Genomic DNA, 14,414 nt, shown 5'->3' on the forward strand with positions numbered 1-14,414 from the left:
GCTCATATCCTCTCAAACCCATGTCCTCAACCTGTCCATAGCTCTGCTCACCACACAAACATTCCATGCAATGCTATATGTCTTGCTCACACTGTCTCCATCTGTTTCCACACAGGAGAAGCCTGCTCACATTAGTGGGAAGAGGTCCCAGACCAGGTGTGGACTGTCCCACATTAGGTCCCTTGCTCACTTTGAGGAGTCTGCCATCACACTGACTGGTGAGGACGTGGACTTTGCCCGCGGTGACAATGAGGTTGGTGGCGAACACCATCATGAGGATCCTACACCACTTCATCCCTCTCTCAATGCAACTGTGAGTGCTCTCTCTCCTGCTTGTGACTGTACTGACATGCACTTATTACCTCTACTTTGGTTCATAGGGAGCTCTGCCAAGCGACCTGATGTCCTCAGCCAGCCAGTACCTCAGCTCCATCCAGGCCCTCATCTCCAGCCAAGAAGGAACCTCCTCCATTGAAGAACAGGAAATAAGCAGCCTGGAAGATCCATCATAGTGCTTAGCCACACCCTTCACCAGTGTAGAGACACTTCAGCAGAATATAGATCTTGAGCAGGTTCAGGTTCACAATCTGGCAGTCACCACATGGACACGTGTTCGTAGCTAATGAGCCTCTAGATTTGGCCTTTCAACTCAACATAGAGAGTCAGCAGAAGATGTGGAAAAATCATGCAGAGGTTTTGGAAGCCCTAAGCAGAGTGGCATGCGAGTCAGAGGAGTGCATCCGCCTGCTCTTTGACGAATTGATGCCCACATGTGCGCGTATGGAGGTCTCCATGGGGAGGAAGGCAAACGCCATGGAGACCCTGGTCCAACAGAACGTGGAGATGTGTGCAGACCTACACTCCATTGTGGGAGTTATGAGTGAGTTCCTGCAGTAGCATTGCAAGGGGGAAACGGAGCACCTCGAGGTCCCTCCAGGCGCTCGTTCCCCTCAAGGAGTTAGGCCAGGGCCCTTGGGCACCCGAAGGGAGGAGGAGCTGCAGCTGGACATCCCTGGATCATCCGCTCATGAATCTCAGAGGCAGCCCACTCCCTCCGAGTCCCCTTTGCCTGTGAGCCCCTCAACCTTGCCCTCTATCACCACAGAGGAGCAGCCAGCCAATGAGTGATTCTGGAGGGAGAAGTGTGTTTCTGGCAGGGCCTTTCAGGGTCTCTCCCATGTAGACAGATCCTTCACATATCACACTCATCTCAATGTCCTGAGCATTTTGAATGCTGCCTGCTAGGGTTCACGTTTGGTTGTTCATCTGAGCTGACCTGATCTCCGACCACCTGATCTAACCCACCACGACTGTCATTTCACTTTTGATTTAGACAGCATGATCTGGATTCGGTTTCTTTGTGGTTCCCCCGTCTTTTCCCCTCCCCCAGTCACCCATTTCCCCTCTCCCATCACTGTTGACCTCACTGGCATTATCTTCCACCTCCCCTCTTTGACCTACCAGCCACAACAATTTTCCTCCAGGTGAATGTGCACATACCCTTCCTTCCTATAAAGCCTACCCACATCCCTATTCACCTCCCTGACCTCCTCCTTCCCACCCCCAGGGCCTGTGTCTGCCTCCAAGTCCCCACCAATCACCCTTGCCATCCCTTCTACCGCTACTGTCGAACTCTCACCCTCCCACCTTACTGCCTCACTCTGCCCTCGGTCATTCTCACCATTCCCTCATACCATGCCCCACCCTCAGTTTGGTCCCCAGGAGGCAGTCATGGACACATCAGACCCCCTTGCATGTTCACTTGGACATTCCCCCCACCACTCTGGACCCCTTCCCCCCTACCCCTCAGAACCCTTTCCTCCCTTCGAACCCCTTCCCCCCCACCCAGGACCTCTTCCCCCACTTTAGTCCTCCCATCACCCCTCCTAGACTCTCCCCTGCTTGGTCCCTCCCCTTTCCTGACTCCTTCAGATACTCTTACTTCTTCCACCACCCTTAGTCCTTCCCCTCCTAACTCCTTCCTCCAACTTTACCTCTTCCTCCAGTCTCACTTCTTCCTCCAGCTTTACTCCTGCTCCCTTCCCAAGTCCTTCTTCCAGCCTTACTTCTTCCTCCAGCCTTACTCCACCCCCTCTCCACACTCCTTCCCCCCTCTATTACATTTACCACCTCCCTTACACCTACCTCCCAGCTTCCGTCTTCTCCCCTGTTACCCACTCCTCGCCCGTACACCCTGCCCCACGAACCTCACCCAAAGACGCCTTCATTTCCCCCTCCCAACCTCACCCCCCACGACACCTTCATTCTTCCCCTCCCAACCTCACCCCCACAACACCTTTACTATCCCCACCAACCTGACCCTCCCGACACCTCTTCCTGTCCCTGCCAATCCTAGACCTTCCTCTCCCATCCCCTCGAACGTCATCCATTGTGAGCATCAACGGTGACTATCCAACTTCTCTGAGCTGCTTTGCAGCAGAGCCATGTCCATGAGAATCCACCCAGCATGCCATGGACGTACCTCCAGGATCCTGTTGCTGTCGGGCTCCAGCATTTTCTGCTCCTTGGATGTCCGCGGCATTAGCAAGGCCCTGGCGTTGAGTCCCGACTTTTGCACGTGACACTTGTCAAGACGTGTTCTGCATTGGTGTGCTTTCCCGCTGATATATGCGGATGATCCAGCAGGTGGAGAATATTCCAGCAGCCTGGCCTTATAATGATATGCAGATATATTACAATGAGGTTCCCGATGGCGGGGAACGCAGCCCGCCATTGATGGTTTCACGATGTTGTGAAACCAGTTTTTGGCCTTCTCACCATATTGTCTGGTCACTCCATTGAACTTGCCCAACGCCAGCAGGCACGGAAAATCCCGGCCAATGTGTCTGCCTGACAAGTGTTTGGTAAATATTCACCATTATTCCTTATCTTTATGTTTAACATATAAAACACAAAAACCATTTTTCTTTTTCATGCAGTTTTCTACTTGTACTTTTGCCTTTAAAGCTTAATATAACTGCAATACTGGATCTCTGTACTTCTCCACACTGTTAAGAACCTTACCTTCTAATGGATAATCCTTTCACTTCTTTTCTGTGATTAATGGTATAAGGGCCCCATTGAACATTTACCCAGCTGTTCATAGCTGTCTCAGTTTGGTCTTGAGGTTGTAGCTCATGAAGACAATCTCATTGCATGTCCTAATGGACACAGAGGTGTTTTCAACAAAACCTAGAATTAGCATAAATGCACAATGTGAAAAACTTGCAGTATCTTCTCAAATGACTACTGTATTCCATAGGGAATGAAGAGAATGTGCTCACCAAGCCATGCATCAGTAAGCTGCTTGATGAATTGCACCTCTATGACTTGATGAATACTATACTGTTAATGTTTGCTATGGTAACTTGGAATATGTGGTAGATATCATGGCTTTAGGAGGGGCTGTTGAACACATTTTGGCAATTTCTTAGCAGTGCTAGCATATAATGGAGGTTAACAGCAGGTCAAAATCCAGGAAACAGCACAACTCCATCATCTCTTCCTTGGTGAAGCAGAGCATTTTCTTTGGTATTCTCAAATTGGTGCCTTTAATTCATTAGCATGTAATTCAAGAAAAGGTAATTAATCTTCAGAACTCCAAAACCAGGATTTAAAAAAATTGTGACAATCAAAAATCTTGTTATATGGGCCAATAAAAATATCTTTCACAAATCCGAAGTTAAAGTCCATAATCAGAAATTACGCCTCTGAAAGAAGCGTAATTAGGAAGCCACCCAGGAAGTGTGTTGTCACTGGGGTTCTTTTGGTTGATGACTGTGATTTGGCAGAAGAGCCAGAGAAAACTGTCAATGCCATGAACACAGTTCTTCCATTTCCTCACCTTTTCCAACCAAGTTATGGCAGATGAGCAGGAGAACCCTGCAGAAATTTACTGCCCAATCTACAAGGCACACTTGCCTGAATGAGTGCAGCTCCAACAACACTCAAGAAGCTTGACACCGTCCAGGACAAAGCAGCCCGTTTAATTCGACCTCATCCGCAGACATTCACTCCTCCACCACTGACGCACAGTAGCAGCAGTGTGTACGATCTACAAGATGCACTGCAGGAATTCATCAAGGCTCCTTTGACAGCACCTTCCAAACCCACAACCACTACCATCTAGAAGGACAAGGGCAGCAGACAGATGGGAACACCGCCACCTAGAAGTTCCCCTCCAAATCATTCACCATCCAGACGGGGAAAATATCGCCATTCCTTCACTGTCACTGGGAGCAAAATTCCCGAACTCCCTTCCTAACAGCATTGTGGGTGTACCCACATCATATGGACTGCAGCGGTTCAAAAAGGCAGCCCACCACCACCTTCTCAAAGGCAATTAGGAGTGGGCAATAAATTCTGGCTCAGCCAGCGAAGCCCACATCCTGTGAATAAATAAAAAAAAATTCTTTAGGCTGCTTGAAAGAATGTCTCAAGGTCACACTGCCAGACATTCACCTGCTCCAAGCTGACAGAATCGCACCCATTGGCCAGGAAATATACACTACAATGTTAGCACCATTAAACCTGAAAATTTTGGCAAGAAAAATTTCATAGAATCATACAATAATGCAGCATAGAAGGAGGCCATTCAGCCCATTGTGCCTGCATGGGCTCTTTGAAAGAATTATCCAATTAATCCCACTCTCCTATTCTTTATGTTGGAGAAGTGCAACTTTTTGTATGATCTTCTTTCCAGCACTGTGACTAGTCCTGAAACCTGAAGGAAGTATAGGAAACAAATCTCCTTTCACATATATGAACAAACTATATCATTATGAGATAATTGAATAGCAAGAATACTTGCGTTGATCTATAATGCCAGCAGCTATGTCACAAATATACAAATAATGATATTGTCAAACTGGCTGGTTAGATATAACACCTATTTTCACAATGCTAGACATGATAATAGCAAATACTTGTTTCTGAATCAAGTATTTAATTTGTACATAATGTAAAATATAAGTTGTTAAAATTATGTCACCAGTGTTTTGGTATTCCATTGAGTCTTTGTTCTGAAACTGAAATTCAATAATATAATTCAAAGGGAATTTAGAAGAAACAATACTGCATACAGCATTGTTAAATGGCAATAAAGAAATTGCGGAATTCATTCTGGACATGATGCCATCACTGATCAATGAACCGATGACATCTGATATGTACAGAGGTAAAATATACATAGTGTTTGTGTTGTTTATAGAGACAGTTCTGACTATGTTAAAGATGCGAGTTGTTGTTATTTTGGAATTTTAATCTCAGACTCACAGAAATTCAAACCCTAGCTTATATGTATAAGTGAACACATTTGAAAGACTAATTAGGTCCTTATTTTAACCTATTTAACTTGTCGTTATGTTATGAAATATTGGCTTACAGATGCTTAATGCATTCATCTGAAAAATGTTCATCTTTAATGGAGGGCTTATAAATTAAAACAACTATTTCTGAACCTATTTCAAGGCCTAGATATGAGGTGAAAGTGTTACAGCAGTGCTATCGAATGATGCAGTTGATTAAATACTGGCCTTCCACTTCTAACATGTGGATCAAAACAAACGTAGAATGGTAGGATGAAAGTCTGCTCTATTTGGTGGCTATAAGAGTTTGTGTAATGTGTTGGGACAGTCTCACTTCCTCATATGGCATATGATTACAACACAAAACTGCCCCCAGTTTGTCACTAAATGGCATTGTCACTCAAGTAGTCCTAAGAATGGTTGATGTGCAAATTTGAAAGAAATGTCACACTAATGTATTGGCAAGTGCTCTCCTGAGGTTGAGGCTGAGGCATATTGTTGGCCAGAATAGCAAAACATTTGCGATAGGGTTTCTGCTTATTTACACTGATAATATCTGCAATCTGGGTGCAATTGTTGCAAAATATTGGGAAATTTTAAACATGAGTTAAGCCTAAAAGTACTTGCAAACATGTCTTCTGCCATCTTTTACATGGATTCAAGATTCTCTTTTCTAGGATAAGGTTCTGCCCACAAAAATTCCACTCCCCCAGGTATAAATTGCAAGCTTATGTCAATTGTACAGGCTCCAGAATGCGCTTTAAATTGTGCCCCTTAAGTGCGTAGACACCGATAGAAATATTTTAAAAAGTTTTTTCATAACAAAATGCATTTAATTTACTATGAAACTCATTAGTGTATTCCAATGAACCCATGAAATGGCTCAGTATGGTTTTAAATAATTTTCAACGTTTTTCAATCAGGTTAGTCATAGGCAGAGGACCAGGTGCCTTTATTAAAAACTTAGTTTAGCAGATAAACCCACTTTCAGCTATATTTATAAAAATGCACTACCTAAATACTTAAATAAATTCTTTTTAATGGAAAGAAATAAAGAAGCAATTACATTCTATCATGTTGCTTGATTGCATGGGTTCATGGACGATTTTCCTTTTGTGATTATGCATTTCAATTTTATTGCAAACTGAAACTGAAACATAACTAGCACAATTACAAGAGTATTTTGAGCACAATTTCCCAATTGCACCCAAAACAGAAATTCTGCCTATTAATTTAATATGGGAGCCACAGGACAAAACATTGCTGACTGACTGCACAGAGATAGTCACCAGGTTGCCTCTCCATTATGAAATTTTAACACATTTAAGCTCAGTAACAAAAACTGAACATTGATCTAAGATTTTTGTTTTAGTGCTCAGCCAGGTGAGGGAAGTTGGTCTTCTGGAATGTAACCTTTTTGTTTCAGTTCACCAATATCAGCATCTGACATTTTCAGGTTAAAATGAACCTTTCTGTAAAATGAAAAAAGAACAAGGAAAATGATTACTCTGTAGACAATTTTAGTGCTGTGATATTTCTTATTTTGTTTACATGAATGAACTGTCTCTAGAATCACTTTCAATTCTCTTGTATCAATCTATAGGTGAGACACCCATGCACATTGCTGTTCTGAAACAAGATGTGGAAATGGTTAAAGAACTTCTGAAAAGAGGTGCTGATGTGATGAATGCTCGGGCAACGGGATCCTGCTTTGTCCCTGGAGAAGAATGTCAGTGTTACTATGGTAATGTCTCATTCAACTTCCGAGAGTTAAAATGGTTAATTTTCCATTGACAGTTTGAGCAGTTACTCAAGAGCATGTGGGATTTATGTCCAGTGACTTTGCATGTGATTTAGTCAGGCCTAATTGTATACACAATGAGCTCCTGGTATGTAATATGCTGGTCATTGGGAGCTTTCCTTTTTTGGGGAAGAAGGAGGGAGCAGGATATATAGCACAAATACAGAAACCTGGATTGGATTTGATGGTGCATTGTTAGAAGTGCTTCTGGAAGTGATGCAGTACAATATGTTTGTCCTGTGTGATACTGCAGGCATCATCCACACAGGCAGTATTTCACAGTGCAGAGAAGGAAGTGACATTCCATCTCAATGATGTTTTTGTGTTGAAGAAATCTGGCTGTAGATGTTTGGCTTCAGCAAACCTATCAAGGTAAGAGCACCCTCATCTGCCAAATAGATTGACAAAATAAATATACCATAAAGTTTTTTTTCCTACTCAGATTACTTTACATTTGAATGCTTCATTATATATCCATTCTACAGCAGAGCATACCTAACAATTACTTATATCTATAACGTTTATCACACTGATACCTTAATAGTCTCCGCCTCAAATAAATTTCAAAACTTATCTGCATGATGCATTTACCATCTTTCTCATTTTCTTTCTTCTCAGTCTATACAGTTAATGCCCTCCAGACCTGCACTCAAGCACAATAGAATGTGATGCAGTATATTTACATAGAAACAATATTTGAGTCTGTTGTAGCCAGGAGTGTAACATATGTAAAGGGCAATTAGGGATGGGCAATAACTGTTGGCCTAGTCAGTGATGCCCACATCCTGTAGACGAATAAAAAAAAAGATTTTCTTCTTGAGCTGTCTGAGCTCTAGCAAAGCATACATAATGAGGCTTGGTTAAGAGCCGAAACAGCTATTATAATGATAGAACAGCTGCTTCCCAAAGGAAACATTGTTTGATTGATAGCTCAGGCTTTCTGATCTCTGCTGTCAGTTTCACAGGTCAAAATTTAATGGCCCTGTTTTGGCGGGGGCGGGGCCGGGGCTGTAAAATGCGACAAGCCGTTCAAATGTCCATTGACTTCAGTGGAACCATAAAATCCCGCCGACGTAAAATTCTGCCCATAATGTTTGTTTAGATTGTTTCAAGGGTGTGGTTTTTGAAACTTCAAAGGACCTGAATGATTAACACTTTTTTATCTTGTACATCGGACATTTTACCCAAACACTCGAGAAAGTTCTCAATAAATGACATCTTTTCAAAGGTTTTTCTGTACTGCACATACCACTTTATACTATAAGTTTCATTAGCTCTAGAAAGTGTACAGTGAATCAATGGGCATGAAAGTGCCGTAGCTTGACAAATGGGCCATGAGGAGTCTTGGGGTGGGTGGAAAGGCAGAACTTGGCATAAGGGGCATGAGTAGCCATAGGGGTGGTTGAAGGGCAGAGCTTGGCATGGGAGCATGAGGTGGCATGGATTGGGCATGGGGAGTGTTTGGAGGGTGAAGGGGTTGAGGGTTGAGGGCTGGAGGACCTTTGTTTTCTTATTTTAGTTGGGACAAAGACCCATGGCACTGAGTTGAGCCTTTTAAATAGCCCACCTCGGCACCTGGTAACCCCTGTGGCCACTTCTACACTACTTCCTGGGTCAGCTGTCCCAACTCCAGCCTGCATTCCCACCCCCCCCACCCCCCCACCCCACAAACAATGAAGATCCTGCCTTTGCAGGCACTTTCTCCAAAGGTGGGTGGACTGAACCGGGAATTTTCCTGACTCCCTTACCCAACCGGGCCATTCTTTCAGAAAAATGGTGGATGTAACCTCCACCCAACATGCTTGAATTTTCCCTGTTCTTGCAAAAATGGTGGGTGTGCCTAAAAATTGGAAATCCTGGCCCGAACATGGCACCTATAATTTTTGCAGGGGCAGGAATGGGGCGGGTCACATTTCACACATGCACATTTCATAGAGGCAGTTGCCCACTTAAATGAGCAGCTTCCTCCACTCATGTGCGATAGTGGTGTCACAGGTGTGAGAAAAACGTCGTGTGCGGGTTAGACCTTGTCAGAGCAGGTCTGAACTTTGTGGGATTGTTTGGATAGCCTAGGTACCATTTTGGAGAGGTGCAGGCATGAACTGCCTCAGAACTGGCAAAAACTCAAATCCAACTGCCTGGCTTTAACCTAAGGGAGTATGAGGGGTAGGCTGCTGGACCTACAAGGCAATTTTTTTTTAACTCCTACTTCCATTGGAAGACAGGTGGGCCCAGCTTGTCTTGGGCAGTTTAAAAAGTGGGCCCTCAGAAAGGCCCATTTGAGATTGAGGTAGGTCATCAAAGGTGAAGTCCCTGTGCCTCAGAGGAGACGTCATTGCCTTGTCAATGTCGCCCAAGTGTTAGCTCGCCCTGGAACAGATGGTCCATCATGGGTTTTCCCTATTTGAGAATTGTCATTGTTACTGTCGAACTGAAGTATATTCTACTGAACCAGTGAAAGCATAGAATGGATTCTCAAGACTCTTACATGGAGGTGATATTATCTTGCCACCACTACCTTGCACAGATACCATGCAGTCATGTAGTTAGCTGCCAGGACTCAGTGGGTGGATGATTGTTGAACCGTGCCATGATTATTATCCCATCTGCTTGCCCTCTTGCCACCCATCTATCAGGATGTGCCCACTCTGTTGGCCCTTGACCAGGTCGCTCACAGCTACACACTGCCATGGTTTAACAGTGTGACTAAGAGGGAGTAAACCAGTAGGGCTGTCAGTGGTCATGGAGCACTGAATGCTCCCTTGGAGTCACAGCCACAACATCCATTGCACCAAGCATTTGCACAGAACCATTTTCTCCACCAAACCTTATCAGTAATCATTAGTGAGAGGTGAAGATGGTTAATTCATGTAAGCACACAAAAATGAATGAAAGCATTATAATCTGAATTGTTTATGACCCTTTTTGCCTTACCTTTTTATTAATAGAATATCACACAGAGGAGACACCGGGGAAGCAATGGGTCCAGCTGCCCCACACTTTTCTGACCATGACCTTTTGATGGAAGAGGTCCAGAAGAGCAAGCCAGTTCTCTACCCTGCTAGCTGCCGTCATGCCTCTGCAGCAACCAAGAAGGCCTGGATTTAAATTATGGCTGTGGTGAGCAAAGTAGGCGGCCACCAGCGCTCATGGATTAAGTGCAGAAAAAGGTTCAATGATCTGCTATGTTTGGCAAAATGAGTAGCATGGCTTATCCACACACCTCATGTGAAGGGTCCTCTCTGCATGCTGCAGCTAAGGTGTGAGACATAGCACATACCTCTGCTTCAGCATTGTGGCTTGTGTGAGTAAGCAACTCATGTAGGTGCACACAGAACCCGTGAATTAGCATTGTGATACACAGATACAGTGAAGAGCACTATCCCTCCCTGCACTATATATCAGGGCAACATATATTCATGTTGTCATTGCAGACCAAAAGGGTGCAAAGCGGCAGAGAGATGGCCCAGACTGCGGGTCAGTCGGCTTTACTGAGACGCATGCGTTGCATTGAATAAATGGCCATGGAGATCGCGAGTGTTCCTGAGCAGCTGTCTGTTGGTGATGGTGAATCACCATTAGCAGGTAATAAAGGCAGTGTTAAAATCAGCTTGGCACATGGTGGTAATGCTAGATGTCATAATGTCACTTCGCTGAACACAATGGGACGTTGGCTTGAGAGGGAGCACAACAATGGGGTTGTATCATGCTAGCATGGTTAAGGCAATGGTGTACATCAGAGAGTGCATTCACAATAAGAAGGGCTATACCTAAATAACTCCTTTTATGTCTCACATAGGTTCCAACTCTGCTCCCTCACCATCACCTCCCCCTCCCTCCAGCCAGATCATCCTTCAGGCATTAGGAGGAGGAAGAGATATCCATGGAGGCAGCATCATATCATACAATCCCACACACCACCAACTCAGATACAAGAACTTCGGAGGGATGTAGCGCACATGTAGAGTCAGCAGCACAGGGTGAAAGTCACCGTGCCAGAGTACAGGAGGAGGTGTCAGAGTCAGAGGCATTTGTGCACAGTCCTCTCGGAAGAGATTGGAAAGTCAGGATAATGCTCCAGTGGGTAGGAATGTGGTGCCTTGGGAGTCACCGTTTGGGGCACAGTAGTTAGATAATCAGCTACAGATATGTGGACATCTGGCAAAGTTCCCTGAGACAATGGGAGCTCTTGCATTGTGATTGGAGGAGTCCATTGCTGTCATGAGCTCTACAATGTCCCAGGAGCTCAACCACATGAGCTCTGACTATGAGAGATTGGCTAATCTCACGGAGAGACAGGATTTAGATGAAGCAGGATTTGGATTTTTGGATTGGATGCATCAGCAGCATCTCAGCCAGGAGAGGGTGCAGGCGTCCCTCAGTAGCCTAGATCAGTCCTCTCAGAGTGTGAGAGCTGACATCCATTGAATACATGAGGAGCTGCATACCCTTAACTGCAAGGTCGCACTGTTGACAGAGTGGTTGCTGGAATGGACGACTGCTATGCACCAGCAACCTGACCTATTAACCCCACCTGTAGGTCAACCCAAGGTTGTGGAGGTAACTGAGGAGCGTGAAGGTGCTGGGTGCTTCTCAGCATCCTCATCTTCATCCCTCCCCAGTCCCTCCACCAGAACCCTCCTCTGCTGCCATTGTGCCAGTGACCATGGCTGCCCATGTAGAGATGCAGAAGCAACAATCTGAAGGGGGTCCCTGATGTGTCTGCTGGCTGCCACACTCCTCATTGCTGTTTAGACAGGGAATTGAGCAGCCTGCCTCCACTTCCTCTGAGGCAACACGGGGTGTGGGGGTGGGGGGCTTTGTAGGAATGTGTGAGAGTAAAGGGCAGCATCTCACCTACAGCACTAATAGGTTCAGCATGGTTGCATTTTTCTCATTGTATGCATCACATTCAGCACTTCTTGAATACATTTACTTACACTTGTGCATGAATTGGTGTGTACATTAGAGAGCTTAAAAAGAATGGTAACATTATGAAGGTGGTTCTGATCAGTAATAATGAGTGCTGCATGCTGAGTTCCATCTCAACTGCTGTCAAGAGGATCCAGGTTGCCGACTGATTTGTGATACTTTAGAGAGCTTCTTTCTTCTTTGCTGTATCACAAAATTCCAGAGGTCAAAGCTCAAGCACTGAGAAACTCTTTGTGTCTTTCATTGTCCATCCAGGCTTGACTATAAGGGAGGCTCAATGATCAGACTCTGCGAGGAGATGCTGGGCAGCAGGTGCATCTCAAGCATGACCGCTGGATACAAGAAACTCATCTGCACTCAGTGTTACACATTGGCCCTTGGTGTAAGCATCGCAGCTCAGAGGCCATGTATCGTGCAGGTGATAATGGTCACCTGCTGTGCCCAGTACTTTGGCTGCATTTGCACTCCAGGAGTCACAGGATGTGCCTTATGTGGTAAGCAACAGTATGTGGAAGCCAGGAATGTTGCTTGGGGTGCGCACATCAGAAACTGAACCACTGGCTGGAATGGGTCTTGCGTAAGTTCTTTCAAAGAGTTAATGTTGCACATTTATGGGCTCCTCATGCACGAGTTACCTTATCTGCATGTAAGATACAACATACAATCCTAACGGCTTGTATTGGTTTTGAAGTCTGATATTGTGTCACTCTCAGCATTGTGGGCATAGTTAGATTATGGACAATTTGGTGGCATGGGTCCCTCATTTACAGTTAATGTGAGGGGGGCAGGTCGTGAATGATTTATTACCATGTGTGTTTGCAATATGATGAGGCCCATGTTTATAATGGTGAGGGTTTCAGCCGTTTAAATGTGACTGAGTCCAACTTTTTGATGTTTATTCTCTTCCTTGTGGAGGATAGGAAGTCCTTTGAGTAAACATGGAGTCAATGTACAAGATAGTTTAGGTGGAAGCATGTTACCAGGGACTGGCTGATGCTGTTGTGATATTGGAGGATCTTATGAGAATCTATCTTGTACTAGGGCCTGTCAGGCAATGATCTCCTTCTGAACAGAGTCCACCCTGGCTACATGACCATGTCTCCCAGCTGCTCTGCCATTGATGGCCTCCTTATCCTCATCCATTTTGGAATCTTCTGAATGGATAGGTGCAAGGGTGTCATATTTTTATTCTATGTTCCTTCGTATAGAGAGCTATGCACCATTCACCAGCACAAAGTCCTTCTATTTGCCCTGGGACACCAGGAGCCCCACCCTCATTCTCCCTTTTGTTGAGGTAAGACTGTTTGAATTTGTTTTCTGCCACTTCTGGCGCTGTGAATAAAATTGTAAGTAAGTTCAACAGAGGTACCCGCACCGCTTCAAAGGTACCCAAAGAAATGCACCAAGTTCAGACCTGCTTTTACCAGATCTACTTTGCACACTTTGGGTTCCATACGCCTAGGCTACCAAAATCCAACTAGAGTGGAGGCAGATGATGATTTAAATGGCCAGCTGCCTCTGTAAAACATGAGTGCAAAACGTGCCTATGCCCCATTCCTGCCCTCGCGATAATGGGAAATGCTGTTTTCGGGGGCAGAACTTAGGATTTTCCAGCAGTTCCGCTATTTTCGCCATGACTGAGAGGCTCTCCATCGTGGTGAAAACCTGGGTCTATGTAATTTATGGTGATCTTTGAGGAAAAGAAGGGAAATAATCAGACTGTTGTAACTGAATAAACTGCCTTGCTTGTTACTGCTACTCCTGACTCTTACTTGCCTCTGAAATTCTAATTTTAATGTAGCCCTGCCTGATGGTTTTTAAGGTAAGGGAGCACTGTTTACTTAAGTTCAGACAAGTAGCAATCAAATAATGGCATGTGTGGAATAATACTTTTAAGTAGTTTTAATAGTTTTGTAACCTCTTTAACAATCTATTGCACCTGTCTTTCACAATGGTCATCAATGGTTGATTGTAGATTGATGAGCAGAGGTGGTTTAGTTTTGATTCAGTTTTACGCAGGTTATTTTGTCTGTATTTGACCATATTATCTTACCTCCAGGTGAATATTTGTTGTCATTTGCAGCATGCATTGGCAATGAAGAGATTGTCAGAACTCTTATTAAGCATTGCGCGCCATTAGAGGCACAAGATTCCTTAGGTGAGTATTCCATAATTATTCCAAGAGCTGTGCCTGAATTAAACTTTCTTTAAGGAACGTACATTTTGCTACCAACGTATACATACCAGATGTAAACTACAATTGTAAATATTCATGAAATATATAGAAGGGTTAAAAATCTCTAACAATTCTTTGTTCAGAAGTGCCAGACCATTGTGGAAACTGTTTTGTTTTAAATTAAAACAAAAGAAACCAA

At 44.5% G+C, this 14,414-nt stretch overlaps 1 protein-coding gene across 1 annotated transcript in view; it reads left to right on the top strand.

Moving 5' to 3' along the window:
• LOC121273107 (transient receptor potential cation channel subfamily V member 6-like) overlaps positions 1 to 14,414 on the top strand; it is a 67,089-nt gene that overhangs the window by 9,084 nt on the left and 43,591 nt on the right. The window contains exons 3-5 of the mRNA XM_041180080.1: positions 5,054 to 5,176; positions 6,910 to 7,050; positions 14,099 to 14,197. Coding sequence (XP_041036014.1) covers positions 5,054 to 5,176; positions 6,910 to 7,050; positions 14,099 to 14,197 — 363 coding nt within the window. The remainder of the gene's footprint in view (positions 1 to 5,053; positions 5,177 to 6,909; positions 7,051 to 14,098; positions 14,198 to 14,414) is intronic.

This window comes from Carcharodon carcharias, chromosome 2 (genome assembly GCF_017639515.1).
Source record: "Carcharodon carcharias isolate sCarCar2 chromosome 2, sCarCar2.pri, whole genome shotgun sequence".
Lineage (NCBI taxonomy): Eukaryota > Metazoa > Chordata > Chondrichthyes > Lamniformes > Lamnidae > Carcharodon > Carcharodon carcharias.